Here is a 17,325-nt window from a genome sequence, read left to right as displayed (position 1 = left end):
CCACCGACTGAGAGGCGCAGTCCCCTTTGGTTTTTGTTCGTGGAACCACCAAAAGATTCTGACTCTCAGAACGAAGACCACGGGCAGCAGAATATTTAGTCAGAAGTTGACAAAGATAGTCAGGAGCCTGGCCATGTAATACTCTGTATGTCAACACAAGAACTTTAAAACAAATTCTAAAATCAACTGGGAGCCAGTGTAATGACAATAGAACAGGAGTGATTTGACAAGATTTACTGGATTTGGTGAGAAGTCTGGCTGCTGCATTCTGTATAGATTGCAAGCGTGAACTTGAGGCTTTATCCAGGCAGGAAAAAAGGGCATTACAGTAGTCTAGGCGAGATTATACAAAAGCATGAATGATTTTCTCTAGGTCAACACGGGAGACTATTTGTCTGATTTTGGAGAGGTTTCTTAAATGAAAGAAACAAGAATGGGAAACAGCCTTAATGTGTGAGTCGAAGCCTAATGAAGAATCAAATGTGACACCTAGATTTTTTACCTTTGTTTTTACTAACGGGCAAAAAGATGCAATTTTCTGGCTGATATTGTTGTGTAGATGACTGGGAGCAATAATCATAGTTTCTGTCTTACTGGTATTTAGAACCAGAAAGTTACTGGAGAGCCAGTCACTGATACGAGGGTGGCCAACCTGTCCAGTTGATGTGGTCTAAATGACAAACACAACTGAATGTCATCAGCGTAAATATAATAAGAGATATCTGAAAAAGACTGAACAATACCAGCAAGTGGAATGATATAAAAAGAAAATAGAAGTGGACCTAAAACTGAGCCTTGTGGCAAGTTAAGGGGGCATCGTCGGAGGAAAATCTGTCCGTCTTAATGCAAAATGTCCTGTCAGATAAATAAGAGGTTAGCCAGTCCAAAGCTGAGCCAGAAATACCAGCCAGGATCTTTAGCCTGTTTAACAGGATTGCATGGTCGACAGTGTCAAAGGCAGCACTAAGATCTAATAAAACCAGCACCGAGCATTTTCCCTCATCAGCAGCTATTAAAAGATCATTTTGGACTTTAACTAAAGCAGTTTCAGTTGAATGGTGTTTATGAAAGCCAGACTGAAAGGGATCAGAGATCATTAACTTACTAAACCAGGATCTAAGTTGAATTTATATAACCTTTTCAAGTAATTTACTGAGAAAGGGAAGTTTAGAGATGGGACAAAAATTGGAGATGGTACCAGCCGGGCCGGCCCTGCTTTGTGGGCGGCGCAAGCTTAGCTCCTGTTCACTCATTGGTCGTGGGGGTGACCAGATGCAAGCATAAAGAGCGAAGGTAGGAATATAAACAACAGCATTAGCTTACCCTGCAACGTTTATGCCGACTGTCCCCCAGCTGAAGGCGCTGTAAAGCCTGAAATCTCCGGGGGATAACAGCTGTCCTACTCCATGCAACAATTGCAGCATCTAGAGCATTTCTTCCACTGCGCCTCTCTTCCTGAAGTCTCAGGAGAATCCCCATAAGTTTAAAAAACTGCAACAACACAGGGCCGACGTTTTCCATAGCGCTTTCGTTGTTTACACTACTTGCACCAAGTTTCAGTAGCGCACCCCCCCACGCCGCGGCCCCGCCCCCCGCAACATGAGGAGGCGTTCCTCTGCTACTGACCAAACTGGCCGGTGTAAACGCGATGCATCCTTTATCGAGCCGAGCAGACTAGAGTGGAGTAGAGCCGGACTTCTGAATTAGGGCTCGTGTAAAAGGGGCATTAGATATTTTGAGTTGACCAGAAAAAGATTAGTTGTTAAGAAGCTATAATCTGTTTTATAAAGCAGATATACTGTAATTATTGTTTTGTTGGGATTTATTTGTTCGAATCTGTATGTCTAATAATCAGGAGGATTAAATTTGTAGATTTCCAGTGACAGAAAGAAAAAGCTCAGAAGTCTTGTGATTGTTTTGGAGATGCTTGTTACTGTAAAAAAAAAACTATTAACACTGTCAAATTTTCAATTTAATGTGCAATTAAGCTGCCTGTTTGTAGACAGCAGATAGAACTTAACTTGAATTTATTTAAGCACATTCAGTTCCTGATTATTAACTTTAACAGCCACCACCTACTTTACAAATAAAAATCTAATGATTCTAGAGCCACTGACATTATTATAATACATTTTTCTCATTAACAATTTGTTGAGCAGCAGTATAAAAGCGTTCTGTCAGTCTGTCACTCAGCCATTTAACCCATCTTTAATATTGTAATATTTTAACAAAATGACCCTCACTGACTACACTGCAACAGAAATGGACTGACTGACACAACAGTATAACATAATTATATATGTATAAAAGTGTGTCTTGGAGAGAAATCAGAACTGGCAGGTCAGAGCTGTACGAGAATTGAAAACTGGTATCAGTCCACAAAACCAGAATCAGTGCATCTCTACCCACCACCACACAAACATCATATAAAACACCTTAATATAATTTACTTCGGGCATAAAGCAGAATAAGGAGTAATACAATCTGATGTCTTACTTCTACTTTTGTTTAACTATCATTATTAGAGAAAGAAGTATTTTTATTGTTACTAAACTGTAAAGTTGGCTGTAACCATTTATGTGGAAACTGGGCCTTTTCCCAAATCTGAACACAGGTTAGTTTTGTTGTGTGTGGGCAGAGGTAGGTCCCTTCATGCAAAGTTAACCATCTAATATTCATTGTGGAAAAAAATTGAATGTGTGCAAGGTAACTAATTCTAAGTCTAATTCTAAGTTTACCTAATGGTTGTAAACCAAAGTAAAAAAAAAAAGAAAAAGAAAAGTCTGATTCACCACTGACATACTTTTAACTCTTTCAACACTGATCACAAGCAGTTTGTTTCCAGATACACTGATGTTCTAAAGTTGCCTCTTTAAGAGTCTTAATATCTATAGAAATATAGTTTCAATCTTAAAAATAAATATATGCATCAGGCATTGTCTGCTACAACCCAGTTTTGCCTCGTCACCAGTTTAAATAATAATCCCTGTATGTATACTAGTGTTGCTCTACAGTGAAGGACTTCAGCTCTCAGCTGGAATGAATTCTGGCAGCATTTGTGAGAGTTATGCAAAAATGTTTGAGATGAAGTCACGGAATCGTTTGGCGTACTGCTCTGGGTGAACTGTGGATATTTCAGCACCAGCCTGTAAAAGAAACAGAAAACAAAAAAAGGATTACAAAGTTTCATCATAGTTTCTATGACATGAAACGTTCAGCCATCAAACTGTGTGTGTGCTGGTACATCAGACTGCTTTGAACAACCAACAGCTTCTTTTTTTGTTGTTGTGGTACTCACCCCGTGTTTAACAGTTTTTGCTGCATGAGCGGCTTTCTTCTTGGTGTCGTACTGTGTCAGTACATCTATCAGGCCCATGAAGTAGATCTCCCTCTGAGGGGCTCCTGAGAATAAGTGCAGACACACACTGTATTAACAGTGGATGTTGCACCAAAGGTGAAACAAAAAGCTCCTGGTACAGAAATTATTACTGGCATTATTTTTTTTCCCACATATGGCAGTCAAAAGTAAAGGCAACTATACACTGATTTTAAATAAGACAGGTGAAAGCATTTCTATTGCCATTATGATTTATTTTCCACACCTTGTGCACTTTTTGTACTAAACACAATTTAGACAGTTATTCACCAGGGTTTCCACCAGAGTATTATAAGCCTGGGGGGTCACCAGGCTTTGCTGAGTCTGCCGCCAGGCTCCGCTCTGCTTGTTTATTACAAATACGTCACTTTTTATAAACGTTTTTTTCCACCCGCACCCCCAAAACTGCTACCTTTATCTACCTCACCGCTCGAGAGTGCACGCGCCAACAGTGATGCAATCGCGCTGTCCCTGCCGCTGCGCGAAGGTCCAACGCGGTGTCGCGGACCGAGCATGCCGCGTTCTGTTCAAAATGGACGATTTTGCTGCTGGTTTGCCTGTATCAGTATTTATATGATTCCTCTATGAGAGATCACAAAGATAATCAAACGGTTCAAAAATCATGGAAGGAGATTACTGCTGCAGCCGATAAAAAGGAGTGTTTATAGAAATATTAGTTCTATGATGGGCGAATCACAACTCAAGCAAATAAATCAATGAAAGTCAAACTGAATGCTTTAAGTTTAAACATCCTCTCTGTATCACAGCCACAAACACAACAATTCTTCCTCCTGAATAAGTGCAGCCATATCTGATGCAACACCATCTGCTCTCTTTTTTACCGTATTTCCACTGGTTATGTAGCGTACCGGCCCGTCTTTTCGGAGAAAACTGCACCGATGTAAGCGCCAAGTATAAACGCCTCCATTGCGCGCTCAGGTCTGCGCGCTGTTCACGGAGCTCTGCGGGACTCTAATGAGCCCTGAGGCTGAGCCGCCTTCAGCTACCTGGAATTAGGAGGTCGCTGGAGCTGCAGCAATAAACATCGATCAAGCGGGTTTAACTAAAAATGGTTAGTTGAGCTGAAATTCAGCGGGTGGCTTTACAAGACCGAATATGGTAAGCATGTTTTGTTCTTAGTGAAAATATTATCCATGTTTAACAGTAAAATGATGCTATTAAATTCAGCATTAGATACATTTTTTGTAGTAACCCAACATGCAGCCTGTGCCACAAAAAGCAGTACAGCATCTCTCTGTTTTCCAACTATTTTGACTTTTAAATGGAATTTAAACAGGTTTTAATGATTCATAGCCAGTTTTTTTTTTTTTTTGAAAACACAATTGCAGTTTTGGGACAGGACATGCCAAAATACAAATATAATACAAATACATTCTGCTGGTGCTACCTCACTGATATGCTCACTACTAATGCTAGATCTCATGTATTTTTATCAAGTGAATTGAATCTGCTGTGTCCAACAACTTTGGTATTTCTGTTAAAACTTCATTTGTAAGACTGAAACTAGATGATAAATTATTAATTTAGCAGTTTGGAGCAGACCAGCCAGATATGAACAGAACAGAAAACTTAGGACATGGAGGAGAGATACAGCAGAACATTTACTCCAAAATGTTTCTGTGTCTGTAGCTACAGTTAGATCGCTCACAGATGGATCTTATTTAACTAATAATGTGGTTTCTGAACATAATGGTTAGGGCTTTTAAGCAAAGGGGATGAATATAAACGCATGCATCACTTTTCAGTTTTATATTTTCTAGCATTATTTAACAAAATAATGGAGTCTCCTGTTAGGCGGAGCTTTAACTCCCACCTCCAGCAGAACTTCAAACATGTTCCGGGGGAGGCGGGGGACATTGAGTCCGAGTGGGCCATGTTCCATGCCTCCATTGTTGAGGCGGCTTATGGGAGCTGTGGCCGCAAGGTGGTTGGTGCCTGTCGTGGCGGCAACCCTCAAACCCGCTGGTGGACACCGGCGGTGAGGGATGCCGTCTGACTGAAGAAGGAGTCCTATCGGGCATTCTTGGCCTGTGGGAGTCCGGAAACAGCTGACAGGTACCAGCAGTCCAAGCAGCATGCGGCTCAGGTGGTTGCTGAGGCAAAAACTCGGGCATGGGAGGAGTTTGGAGAGGCCATGGAAAAAGACTTCCGTATGGCTTCGAGGCGATTCTGGTCCACCATACGGTGTCTCAGGAGGGGAAAGCAGTGCAGCACCAACACTGTTTATAGTGGGGGTGGTGTGCTTCTGACCTCGACTCGAGACATTGTGGGTCGGTGGGCCGAATATTTCGAAGACCTCCTCAATCCTACCGGCACGTCTTCCATTAAGGAGGCGCAGCCTGGGAGCTTTGGGTCAGGCTCTCCAATCTCCGGTGCTGAGGTCACCAAGGTGGTTAAAAAGCTCCTCTGTGGCAAGGCTCCGGGGGCGGATGAGATTCGTCCGGAGCACCTTAAGGCTCTGGATGTTGTAGGGTTGTGTTGGTTAACGCGACTCTGCAATATCGCGTGGACATCGGGGACAGTTCCTCTGGATTGGCAGACCGGGGTGGTGGTCCCCTTATTCAAAAAGGGGGACCGTTGAGTGTGTTCCAACTACAGAGGGATCACACTCTTAAGCCTCCCTGGTAAGGTCTATTCGGGGGTTCTGGAGAGGAGGGTCTGTCGGATAGTCGAACCTCGGCTTCAGGAAGAGCAGTGTGGTTTTCGTCCTGGTCGTGGAACACTGGACCAGCTCTATACTCTTAGCAGGGTCCTTGAGGGTGCATGGGAGTTCGGCCAACCAGTCTACATGTGTTTTGTGGACTTGGAGAAGGCGTTTGACCGTGTCCCTCGGGGAGTCTTGTGGGGGGTACTCCGGGAGTATGGGGTACCAGGCCCTTTGATACGGGCTGTTAAGTCTCAATATTACCGGTGTCAGAGCTTGGTCCGCAGTAAGTCGGACTCATTTCCAGTGAGAGTTGGACTCCGCCAAGGTTGCCCTTTGTCACCGATTCTGTTCATAACGTTTATGGACAGAATTTCTAGGCGCAGCCGAGATGTTGAGGGGATCCGTTTTGGTGGCCTTAGGATCGCATCTCTGCTTTTTGCAGATGATGTGGTCCTATTGGCTTCATCAGGCCATGATCTACAGCTCTCACTGGAGCGGTTCGCAGCAGAGTGTGAAACGGCCGGGATGAGGATCAGTGCCTCCAAATCCGAGGCCATGGTCTTGAGCCGGAAAAGGATAGAGTGCTTTTTAAGTATCTCGGGGTCTTGTTCACGAATGAAGGAAAAATGGAACGGGAGATTGACAGGCGGATTGGTGCAGCGTCTGCATTGAAGCGGGCGCTGTACCGATCTGTTGTGGTGAAGAGAGAGCTGAGTCAAAAAGCGAAGCTCTCGATCTACGTTCCTACCCTCATCTATGGTCACAAGCTTTGGGTAGTGACCGAAAGAACGAGATTGCAAATACAAGCGACTGAAATTAGTTTCCTCCGCAGGGTGTCTGGGCTCTCCCTTAGGGATAGAGTGAGAAGCTCGGTCATCCGGGAGGGACTCAGTGTAGAGCCGCTGCTCCTCCACGTCGAGAGGAGCAAGTTGAGGTGGATGTGTGGTGTAAAGTACGTACTCTGCTTTTGTTTAAAGCATGCGAATAACATATAACCGTCATTGGAAAACCTATTAAATATGTTAAACGCTGACAGCAATTATTTTTCTAGCCAGTTGAGGTGGCTCGGGCATCTGGTTAGGATGCCTCCTGGACGCCTCCTGGACGCCTCCCTGGTGAGGTGTTCCGGGACACGCTGGAGGGACTATGTTTCTCGGCTGGCCTGGGAACGCCTTGGGATTCCCCCGGAGGAGCTGGCCCAAGTGGCTGGGGAGAGGGAAGTCTGGGTCTCCCTGCTTAGGCTGCTGCCCCCGCGACCCGACCCCGGATAAGCGGAAGAAAATGGATTGATGGATGGATGGATGGTATTCAGTTGCAGATGTACATCTAATGATTACTTTGGGTGTTTCAATAAAATCAATTGAATGTTTCATGAAATACTTTGTTAACATGACAAACATGCATGCACACACACAAAAACATCATTGCCCATTTGCCCTCAGAAGCAGGAACCCAAAATCTGTGAGCAGCCAGAGTTCCTGCTGTACAAACCAAAACTGGAACTGGAAGTAAATGCAATGATTAAAATGAAATGTTAAAGAAAAAAGCAATGATAAATTCAGTTTATATATCATTTCATGACTTATCTTGTTTAATGTTTAATTTTAAGTGTCTACCTGAGCAGCTCCTAAGTGCGTATACATCCACGTAGGGATCAAACTCTCCGGGCCCCAGAGGCTTACAGGTGGACATGTAGCCAGCGATTCCTTCAGGAGAGGTGCCATAAGAGCCCACCGGAGGGCCCGGTGCCAGGCCGTTCTCTGCATCTGGCTCTTCCTCATTGGAAACCTCTCCACCGTCCTCTTCCTCCCGTTCAGCTCGGCCGATGTCGTGAATACCGAGCAGAAGGCTATAGTCCATGATCTTCAGCTTCACTAAAAACTGAGGGAGAGACTTTACTAGGAAGGTTTTACAAAGATAAAATAGGAACAACACTGAATGATAAAACAATGAGGCTACTGAAGTTAGAAACTGAAGCAGCCAAATACAATTTCAAATACAATTTTACAAAAGTTTTTGAAATACAATTTCTGTATGAGTTCTTTCATGTTGATCTCTTTTACCATAAAAAACACAGAATTTGCCCATTTCTTGTTTAAACAGAGAACAGCTCTATATGAGGACAGGCAGAGTTGTTCCCTGGATCCTCTATTGGATTTTTCAATATAAAGCTTGTAGACACATGTATTACAAGTCATAGTTTTCGTAAGAAGTGCTAATGTACTTCACATATATTTTTACATATTCAATCTTGTTTATCTGATATAAAAAAATAAATAAATCACAAAATAGCCAGGAATAGGGCATGCTGTAATCTGTTCCTGTCTGATGGGGACGCCTACATGTTAACAGCCCAATTCTTCTTCTGCTGTTCCCATATGCAAAATGTAACCAATGCTCACGGTTCCCTTATGAACAGCGCCCAGATTCTTTGATCTACACTCTTATCTAACACTATACTCCTAGGGCCTCATGGGTAATAGTACATAGTGTAAATAGAGTGGGCAACTGACTACATTAACTAGACTGCAATGAAATGCCATACCACTGATACATAAATTCAGCTTAACTTTAACCTTATATATGAATAGGGTAAAATAAGGATGGAAACTGACGGTGCTGAATAACTTACCAGTTTATTAACCCGGACTGGTCAGTGAAATAAACCACATCAAACACGGCTTAACAGTGAACAAGTCGATTCCCCTCAAGTACAGTTATTCAAAGAACACTGACACAAAATAACTCAGGTGATACTCACAAAAAGTGCCATTACAGTTAACTCTCAGGACCCCAATAGCTGACAAGAAATGTTAGCACAATTAGCGAAATTTTCCGAGCCCGAAAACACAAGATTATAGACAAACAAACAGTCTGTGGGCGCCATGAACGTTGCAAGCCTGACAGACGTAGTTAGCATAGCATAAGTCCGAATAGCAGTCCCGAGGATGGCGTCTCCTGGCGCGACCACGAGGAGCGCTTAACTCACCGCACCAGGGATTACCAGTCCTGAAACAAACGGAAAGACAAAACTGCTCCAACTACGCTTGTTCCGGTCCAAACGTACACTTCCGCTCAGTCCAGTTTTGTGGCTCCTAAATCCAGAAAAATGTCCGGAAAAATGTTGTAGCTCCAGTGGCTAGCAACAAGAGGAAAAATCCATAATGGCCGGGAATCCAATCTCTTCTGTTCAACGGCCCATACCTCTGTCACAGGTCCCACTCCCCAGTCAACAAAGCCAATCAACTTACTCAAACTCGATTTTGCCTTGACTGACCAGTATGGTAGAAACATGTGTAATAATGCATTTACTGGCGGTAGTAAATAGTAGTGTCAGAAAAAAAAGGGTTACATATAACCTAGGGGGTTACAAAAATATAGAACCAAAACAGGGGGCATGGCACGCAGTCGTTAGAGCTGTCGCCTCACAGCAAAGTTGTTGCAAAGAAACCCTCCCCCCAAAACTTTTCTGTGTAAAGTTTACATGTTCTCCCTGTGAATGTGTGGGTTTTCTCTTGGTGGTTTCCTTCATGTTTCCTGCATGTTAGGATCACTGGTAACTCTAAATTGTCCTTCGGTATGAGTGAGAGCGTGAATGTTTGTCTGTCTTGTTTCTAACCAAGGCTATATTCACACTGCAGCTAAAGTGGCCCAGATCTGATTTTATTTGTCCATATGTCACCCATATTCGAGATTTTTTATTTATGGTGGTCTGAATGTGACAGGTCAGACTTTATTAAATCCGACCCAGGTCACTTTCATATGTGGTACTAAATCAGCTACCTATCCAATGGTTTTCAAAGTGACCTCAGTCTGAACAAATAGTAGGAATATGTGGATCCATCCAAATATTTGTATTATTGAAACCCATGTCACTCAGGTAAAGCTTGGAACCCCACGCGTCTTCAGCTACAGAATAGAAGTATAGTTGTTTTTTAAATTTATTTGTGAAGATTTGTCATTTTGTCGGCTCCAACTGCACAACATTAGAATCAATACAGAAATGCTAATGTGTATAGCACCCATATTTACTTCCGTAAATACAGCGTGACAAGAATTAAAGTAAGGTGCACTGCACTATCTGCTTACGTTTTGCTCTGTCTGCTAAAATAAAATCTTCAGTATTTTTTTCAAAATTTTCCAAAAATACACTTTGAATCAAAATTTGAAGTGATTTTCATCTTAGAGTTTTACACCACGCCTTTTATTTTTTTTCGTATAAAAATACCTGTATAAAATTTATCATGAAATAGCAGAGCTTTGAAGTGAATGCATTACGCTCATGAGGCACACAGATGCGTTGAGCGCAGGAGAGGGAGACCTGTCCCTCCTGCATCTCTCTTTAAATCAAAAATAGTTAGATTATGCGATGAAATGACAACCAAAACCAATAGATCATTTTAGATTGGACTGAATAAAATGTTGAAGTAACAGCAATCAGATTTTTCTGTCATTACAATCCTATTTAAGATAGAACATTTTCAAGATTAGTGTAAAACTGAGCATGCCAGACTCTGCCTCACCACACAAAAACATCACTGCATGTTACTAAATATGATTTCTGTCATTTATGGTAAATAATGAAATTTAACACAGTTCTGATGTGCCGGGGGTTCAGCTGACATGTGTGTACTGTATTCTGTGTAGGAGAACACATTTAGCTGGTTTTGTGTTTGGTTGTGATTCATTTGTTCTGGTTCATTGTCATCAGAAGGTGTTTGAACATGACAGGGTGACTTTTCGAAGACTGTTCTCCAATTCAAGCTGTTTCTATTGTTTTAGTTATTACACTTGTATGCTCTGGCCTGCTGTTTGACAGTCTGCATCCTGATTGTTGTTCTGAAGCTGATTACCTGATTAAAAGTCACTTCTGCTGTTGGGCTGTGTGAGAGGACAGTTGTGAAGTTTGTTATTGTTTTTTTTTATCCCAGTGAGAGACATAGGGTCTAAGGACTAAAGTCTGAGAGTCACGGTTCACCGCTGCATTAGGTTAGTGCTGAATTAAACATTAACACAGTTACTAAAGGAGGATTTAGAAATATTGTGATATATATTGTATATTGCTATAAAAGCTCCAAAATATCACATTATTATTTTTGGTCATAATGCCCAGCCCCACAGCTCTACTGCAGTAGACGCTGCTAATGAGAAAACAATACTGCCAAAATGACAGCAGAAGAACAGCTGTTCAACTAAAAAAGAAGTCTCCAGGAGATCTGTTGTACTTTTTCAACTTTTCTGCTTTTTTAAGTGAATGTTTGTAGAAATAAATAAATCTGAACCTTTCATCTAATTATTAAATGAATCAATTTTATTGCAGCTAAGACATAATAAATTTATGCTTATAGATGTAACCCCAAAACTGTATCGGTACGTGGCTGCTTCACTGATCCAGTCACAGTGTCGACATGCACGTCTGTGAACTGGTCTGAATCTGTTAATCTTCACTTTCCTAATCTGTGGTGTGCTGATGCTGCTCCTGTGTGGCCAAAATGAGCAATGACTTTAGAGCGTCACCTTTCAAGACAGCACCCTCACCTCCACATCTCTGTTGAGTTTCTCCATGAACTTCTCCTTCTGCTCCTCACTTACATACACCCTCTGCATGTTATTCCTAAAGTCCATGTCCTTAAAGGTTGGAAGGTATTTTTCCTTTGGAAAGAAACAAAACATCTTCAGTAATGCACACAAGACAACAAGAAAAGAAATAGTTATATGTCTTGTGTAGTTGGCAAAAACTTCTTTTACCCTTTCTTTGTCACTTGCTTCTCGATCCACCAGAGAACCCTGCAGGAACAAAGAGTAATAATAATCAATTTAATTTATAATGCACTTTTCATTATTAAAAATCTCAAAGTGCTACATGGTACATCTAAAAAACAAAATCAACAATCAAAAACAATAAAAAGACTGTCATTTAAAAGTGGAGTAGGCTTGTCTAAAATGGAAAGGTTTCAAGCCAGTTTTAAGATCGGACAATAGCTGCAGGGCTCTCAAATAGTCCGGGAGAGAGTTCCATAGACGAGGAGCAGCCACAGCAAATGCTCGATCACCCATAGTCCTTAGTCTTGAACGAGGAAGGTGGAGAAGATTGCAGGCTTGGGATCGTAGGGGTCTAGAAGTTGAATGTGAAGTAAGGAGGTCCTTCAGATAATCCGGTGAGGTTCCATATAGACAGTGATGGGTGATAAGTGCAATTTTATACTGAATCCTGTAAGTTACAGGAAGCCAGTGAAGCTCGTAAAGAGTAGGAGTGATGTGATCAAATTTACGAGCTCTCACTAGGATCCTGGCAGCACTGTTTTGAATGTACTGAAGCCTCTGAAGGTGTTTTTTGTGGACTCCAATAAACAGGGAGTTACAGTAGTCGAGAGTCTTTACTTTGAAATGGTTTCATACATTGTTTTTTTCAGAGGGGTATACTATGGAGCTTAACTAAGTGTGTTGAGCTGAAAGTTAGTTTTCAGTGTCATGATGGAGGATCTGTTTACGCCTGGCTAAATCACCATGGTAACAGGGGCTTAGTTTATAATTTGCTCACAAGCAGGTTTTGGTTAACTGTCAGTGATGAGTGCAACTCGTTCACAGACTCTGCTCTTAATGATTTCCCAGACAGAAAAATCAAACTGTAACAGCATTTATATGCCATCCTTGTTCTGTTCAGTGTTGCAAGATTTAAAATAAACTTCGGTTTGTCAAATGACATTACCTTATAAATCCCACAGTCATATTGTTAGTCAGTGTGCTGAATTTACAGCTGATTAAACTGGCATTTTAATTAGGCCCGAGCAGCGGGTAATCGTACTGTTTCTAATTATTTATTATTATCATTACGATTCTTTTCCAAATAAAAGCACTAATTCACAGAATTTCTCCGAAAATTGTACAGCGCAGGAAATTTTAGTATTTTAATGGAATCAAAAATGGGCGTAACCAGACTGCTCTACAGCGCCACCTAACGTAAGATAAGACAAACCATACCAGGGTTTCCCCCTGAAAAGAGGCTACGCCCGGTGGTAGGTGGCCGTTCGCCAGCCGATCGGCAGCTGACCGTGATTTAGTAAAAAAAAAAAAAAAAATCCAATTTGACAAGAAAGTTGAAAATATGACTATTTATCATGTGATATTGTAAGATATTTGTGCCAAATATTTACACAACTACAGTTTTACAAAAAAGCACTTTTGAAATACTTTTTGAAACAAAAATACAATTAAAATAAAAATACTAATTGATTACACCTAATTTAAATCCTAATTTAAGTCAAATTTACAAATAAATGAAAATAACATAAATGAAAAAATCCAAACAAAGCACATACACGTCTCACTTCTAGGCCAATGACTAACAACAGAGAACTCTGAAAAACAGAGAGATGCTGTACTGGACTGTGCATATCTAATGCTGAATATAATAGCATCATTTTACTGTTAAACAAGAATAATATTTTCACTAAGCACAAAACATGCTTACCATATTCGGTCTTGTAAAGCCACCCGCTGATTTCAGCTCAACTAACCATTTCTGGTTAAACCAGCTCGATCGATGTTTATTGCTGCAGCTCCAGCGAGTTCAGCTAACTCCAGTTAGCTGAAGGAGACTTTTAGGTTTTTAGGAGGTTTTTAGAAATAAAGACTTGCGGCAAGTTGAAATTTTTTTCCTTTGCAACTTTATTTGTTGGATCAGAGTATTTTGAGCAGAAAAAAATGGACAAATGATGTGAGGAATGCCCATTTTCATGTGAACACACTTCTAATTTCTTAGAAGAGTTTTAGTTTTTGTAAAGAAGGGAAGAAAGCCCTATTCTGCTGGACTTGCTTCGTAGTACACCCCTCTAGTCAGAAAAGGGTTTGATTACAGATTCCAAGTAAAGATCAAGTCTGTTGTGATTAAAGATGCCATTTATTTTATGATCACTTTCTTGATTTGGTCTTTAAAATGCTAGAATATATGCTAAAACACCACTCAGAATTTTACAAACATCAAGAATTTTTTTTTTCACAAAATTTAATTTTAACATCAAAACCTTTGGCAAAAACAATAACAAAAAACAAACTAAATAAAACTTGTGTATGTGGAACTTCTTCATTCTTGTACAAACTAGTGACACATGACCAAAACCTGTTGACGAGCTGGTCCTTACCTTCAGGTCATATTTCCTGTGTACCACCAGCCTGTGGCTGAACATGTTCCTCATGACGATCAGATAGCTCTCCTCGTTGTCCACGCTTACCCGGTACATTCCCAGAAACTGGGGCAGCAGCGTGCTGCCGTGACACTTCACAATGTGCTGAGAGAGAGAGAGAGAAAAAAAGGCTGAATTTGCATTGCAGCTCAGGTACAGACAGAGTGTTATTATCATGGTTAGATATTAAAGACGCACAGCAGTTTCATGATATTCTATTTCCTGTCAAACTCTTAACACATAATAATGAGAGTAAAAATGAAGCATGGAGTTATATTTTTCATTGACAGTAATAACTGAGAAACTGTCAAATCATTACCACATTCACTCTTCAAGTCTCCTGGGGAGCTTTTTTTCTTTTCATACTGTGTATACAAACACTAATGTTGGCACAAACCAGTTCACACAACCCAAGTAACATTTTCAAAGAAACTCAAATTGCTACATAGAATTAGATTTTTTTTTTAAAAATACAGATAAAAATGACACAATTGAAAAGAAAATGGCAAGGCCAGAAGCATAAGATGTGTTGGAAAGATTTCTGATCAAATATTAAATTATAAATCTAAATCAAATTCAAGTACCAGTCCATACTGGTGAGGCTCAGGTTCAAAGTACACACAGCATCAACTTCCTTACTGTGTTTTAGGGCCCTATTAATCTATTTTACATTTTGTTGTTTTCATTATTATATTATATTATATTATATTATATTATATTATATTATATTATATTATATTATAGAGAAAGAAATAATTCCAGGGGTAATACCAGTAAAGAGAGTGTTCTTTTCTCAGAGTTTACAAAGTAACTGCAATGTGGGACAAATTATAAAAACCGTACTCTGATGTCCCATTCTCCTGAAGGCAGCACCGAGCTGCGCACCAGCTGAGAGAAACCAAAGAGAAACACCATCAATACAGTTGCAGTTCCATGCCAGTTTTAATGTTTTAGGCCACAATATTTTTGCAAGTAGTTCAAAGTTTAAACTGATATTGTTGTGAATCTTTGGTGTAAAGTTCACTCTCAAGCAAAAGCCCCCCCAAAAAGAATATCAGCACCCCTTTTTTGAAAATATTGCTGCCAGCGCCCCCTGTCATCCTCTCAACGCCGCCCATGGGGCGGTACCGCTCCCGTTGAGAAACACTAATTTAAGGTAAGTCTTTATAAACCAGTAAATAAATGCAGCTAGACCCAACACCTGTGTTGAACTGTAGAAAACTAAAAAGTTTTTTTTTAATAAAAGAAGAAGAAAAAAAATGTAACTGTCGAAAACTGCACAGATAGCAGATAAGGTCTTTTCATGCAAATTTCTGCTTTATTCTGACTTCACACTGGAACACTACTGAGCTGTTCAGCAGAGCTAATGTGTATGACAGCAACTTATTCTTAACAGCAGAACTGACAGAAAACTCCAATTTACTGACTGCCTGATTCTATAAAATCAAAATATAATCTCTAAAACAACAAGTTCATTTAGAACCAACAGAATAAAACACTTTAACAGAGCTGACTTTTATCTGCTCTTCCCTCAGTTTATGTAGGCTGAATGACCTCAGGCTTCACATTCCACCACTCTGTCTGAAACACAACCCACTTTTAGAAAAATCTGGATGACTCAAAGGCACCAAGCCAGAGACAAACAAGAGGTGAAAAACAAACAGCATGCCTCCAACAAGTGGACTGTAGGACTGAAATAAATATAGATGTGGAGATGAAAATGGCAACATCATCAGTCAGTCCCTCCAGGATTTCGCAGGCATTTTTTGTGATTGTTGCGGGCTAAAATGCCTGATTTCGCGGGCATTTTCCTAAAAGTTGCGATTTTTTTTTTTACTAAAATCAATAAAAAACCATAACTTTTAATATATAAACCAAAAATACTTACTAGTTTTGTAAGATAATTACCAACAAACATTGACATTATCAAAAGGTGCTTTATTTGAGAACTTTGATAGCAAAACAGCTTCCCCCCACTCTCGTGCAGCTGGGTGGGAAACTGGTTTGCGACCGCAGTGAAGTTAGTTTTAAGTTGGATGTTGGATATTCGCGCTATGCGGAGTTAGCGGCGTCTAGCTCACACCTGACCCGAAACAGGAGCGCTAATGTCGGCCAGCCGTTCTCTGCCGGCCCCTTCTCTCACACGCGGTGGTTCACTTAGGGATGGCTAAGTCAGCCGTCAGCGGAGAGCCAGACGCCGCTAATTCCGCAGAGCGCGAAAATCCAATATCCAACTTAAAACTAACTTCACTGCGGTGTTTTGCTGAAATCTTTGTGGGCAAATGTGAAGCATTAGGGCACATTTTGGGTTCGGTCGCTGCTCCTGCATGGTCCCAACATTCTGATGTTAACAGGATGTGACGTCACATCTCTTCTTCGTGAGTTATTTGGGCTTATTTTGGTTAAAGTTGGGGGAAAGTTGCAGTGTTTTGGGCAAAGTTGCACAAAGTTGCAATTTCGCGGGGTTTGCTTGATTTTGCGTTAATAGTTGCGATCGCAACATTGCGAAATCCTGGAGGGTCTGATCAGTACACCAACAATCACATAAGACAACGTTTATTCTGTCATCTGTGCTCTCCCTGGGCTGCCACCTTATCGTGGTGAAGGGGTTTGAGTGTCCCAATGAACCTAGGAGCTATGCTGTCAGGGGCTTAATGCCCCTGGTAGGGTCACCCAAGGCAGACAGGTCCTAGGTGAGGGGCCCGACGAAGTGCAGCCCAAAGACCCTTTATGATGAGTAAGATTATTGGACACAGTTTTTCCTCGCCCGGTTGCGGGTCACCGGGGCCCCACTCTGAAGCCAGGCCTGGAGGTGGGGCACGTTGGCGAGCGCCTGGTGGCCGGGCTTTCACCCATGGAGCCCGGCCGAGCCCCTTCCCATGGGCTCACCACCTATGGGAGGGGCCAAAGGGGTCGGGTGCAATGTGAGATGGGTGGTGGCCGAAGGCGGAGACCTTGGCAGTCTGATCCTCGGCTACAGAAGCTGGCTCTTGGGACGTGGAATGTCACCTCTCTGGTGGGGAAGGAGCCTGAGCTGGTGTGTGAGGTTGAGAGGTTCCGGCTAGAAATAGTCGGGCTCACCTCAACGCACGGCTCTG

The 17,325-nt window shown here is 41.5% G+C and overlaps 1 protein-coding gene across 1 annotated transcript in view; it reads right to left on the bottom strand.

The window, feature by feature from the left end:
* Nucleotides 1-2,117: 2,117 nt before the first annotated feature.
* The window catches only part of pip4k2ca (phosphatidylinositol-5-phosphate 4-kinase, type II, gamma a), a 35,860-nt gene continuing 20,652 nt past the window's right edge, over nucleotides 2,118-17,325 (bottom strand). Inside the window, exons 5-10 of the mRNA XM_017436467.3 lie at nucleotides 14,186-14,332; nucleotides 11,793-11,831; nucleotides 11,583-11,696; nucleotides 7,661-7,925; nucleotides 3,299-3,402; nucleotides 2,118-3,146 (exon numbers count right to left, since the gene is read on the bottom strand). Of these exons, the coding sequence (XP_017291956.1) occupies nucleotides 3,066-3,146; nucleotides 3,299-3,402; nucleotides 7,661-7,925; nucleotides 11,583-11,696; nucleotides 11,793-11,831; nucleotides 14,186-14,332 (750 nt within the window). The 3' untranslated portion in view covers nucleotides 2,118-3,065. The remainder of the gene's footprint in view (nucleotides 3,147-3,298; nucleotides 3,403-7,660; nucleotides 7,926-11,582; nucleotides 11,697-11,792; nucleotides 11,832-14,185; nucleotides 14,333-17,325) is intronic.

The sequence above is a fragment of the Kryptolebias marmoratus genome, linkage group LG8, assembly GCF_001649575.2.
Source record: "Kryptolebias marmoratus isolate JLee-2015 linkage group LG8, ASM164957v2, whole genome shotgun sequence".
Classification (NCBI taxonomy): Eukaryota; Metazoa; Chordata; class Actinopteri; order Cyprinodontiformes; family Rivulidae; genus Kryptolebias; species Kryptolebias marmoratus.
Note: the sequence above shows the minus strand (reverse complement) of the source record. Positions and strands in the feature narration are given on the sequence as shown.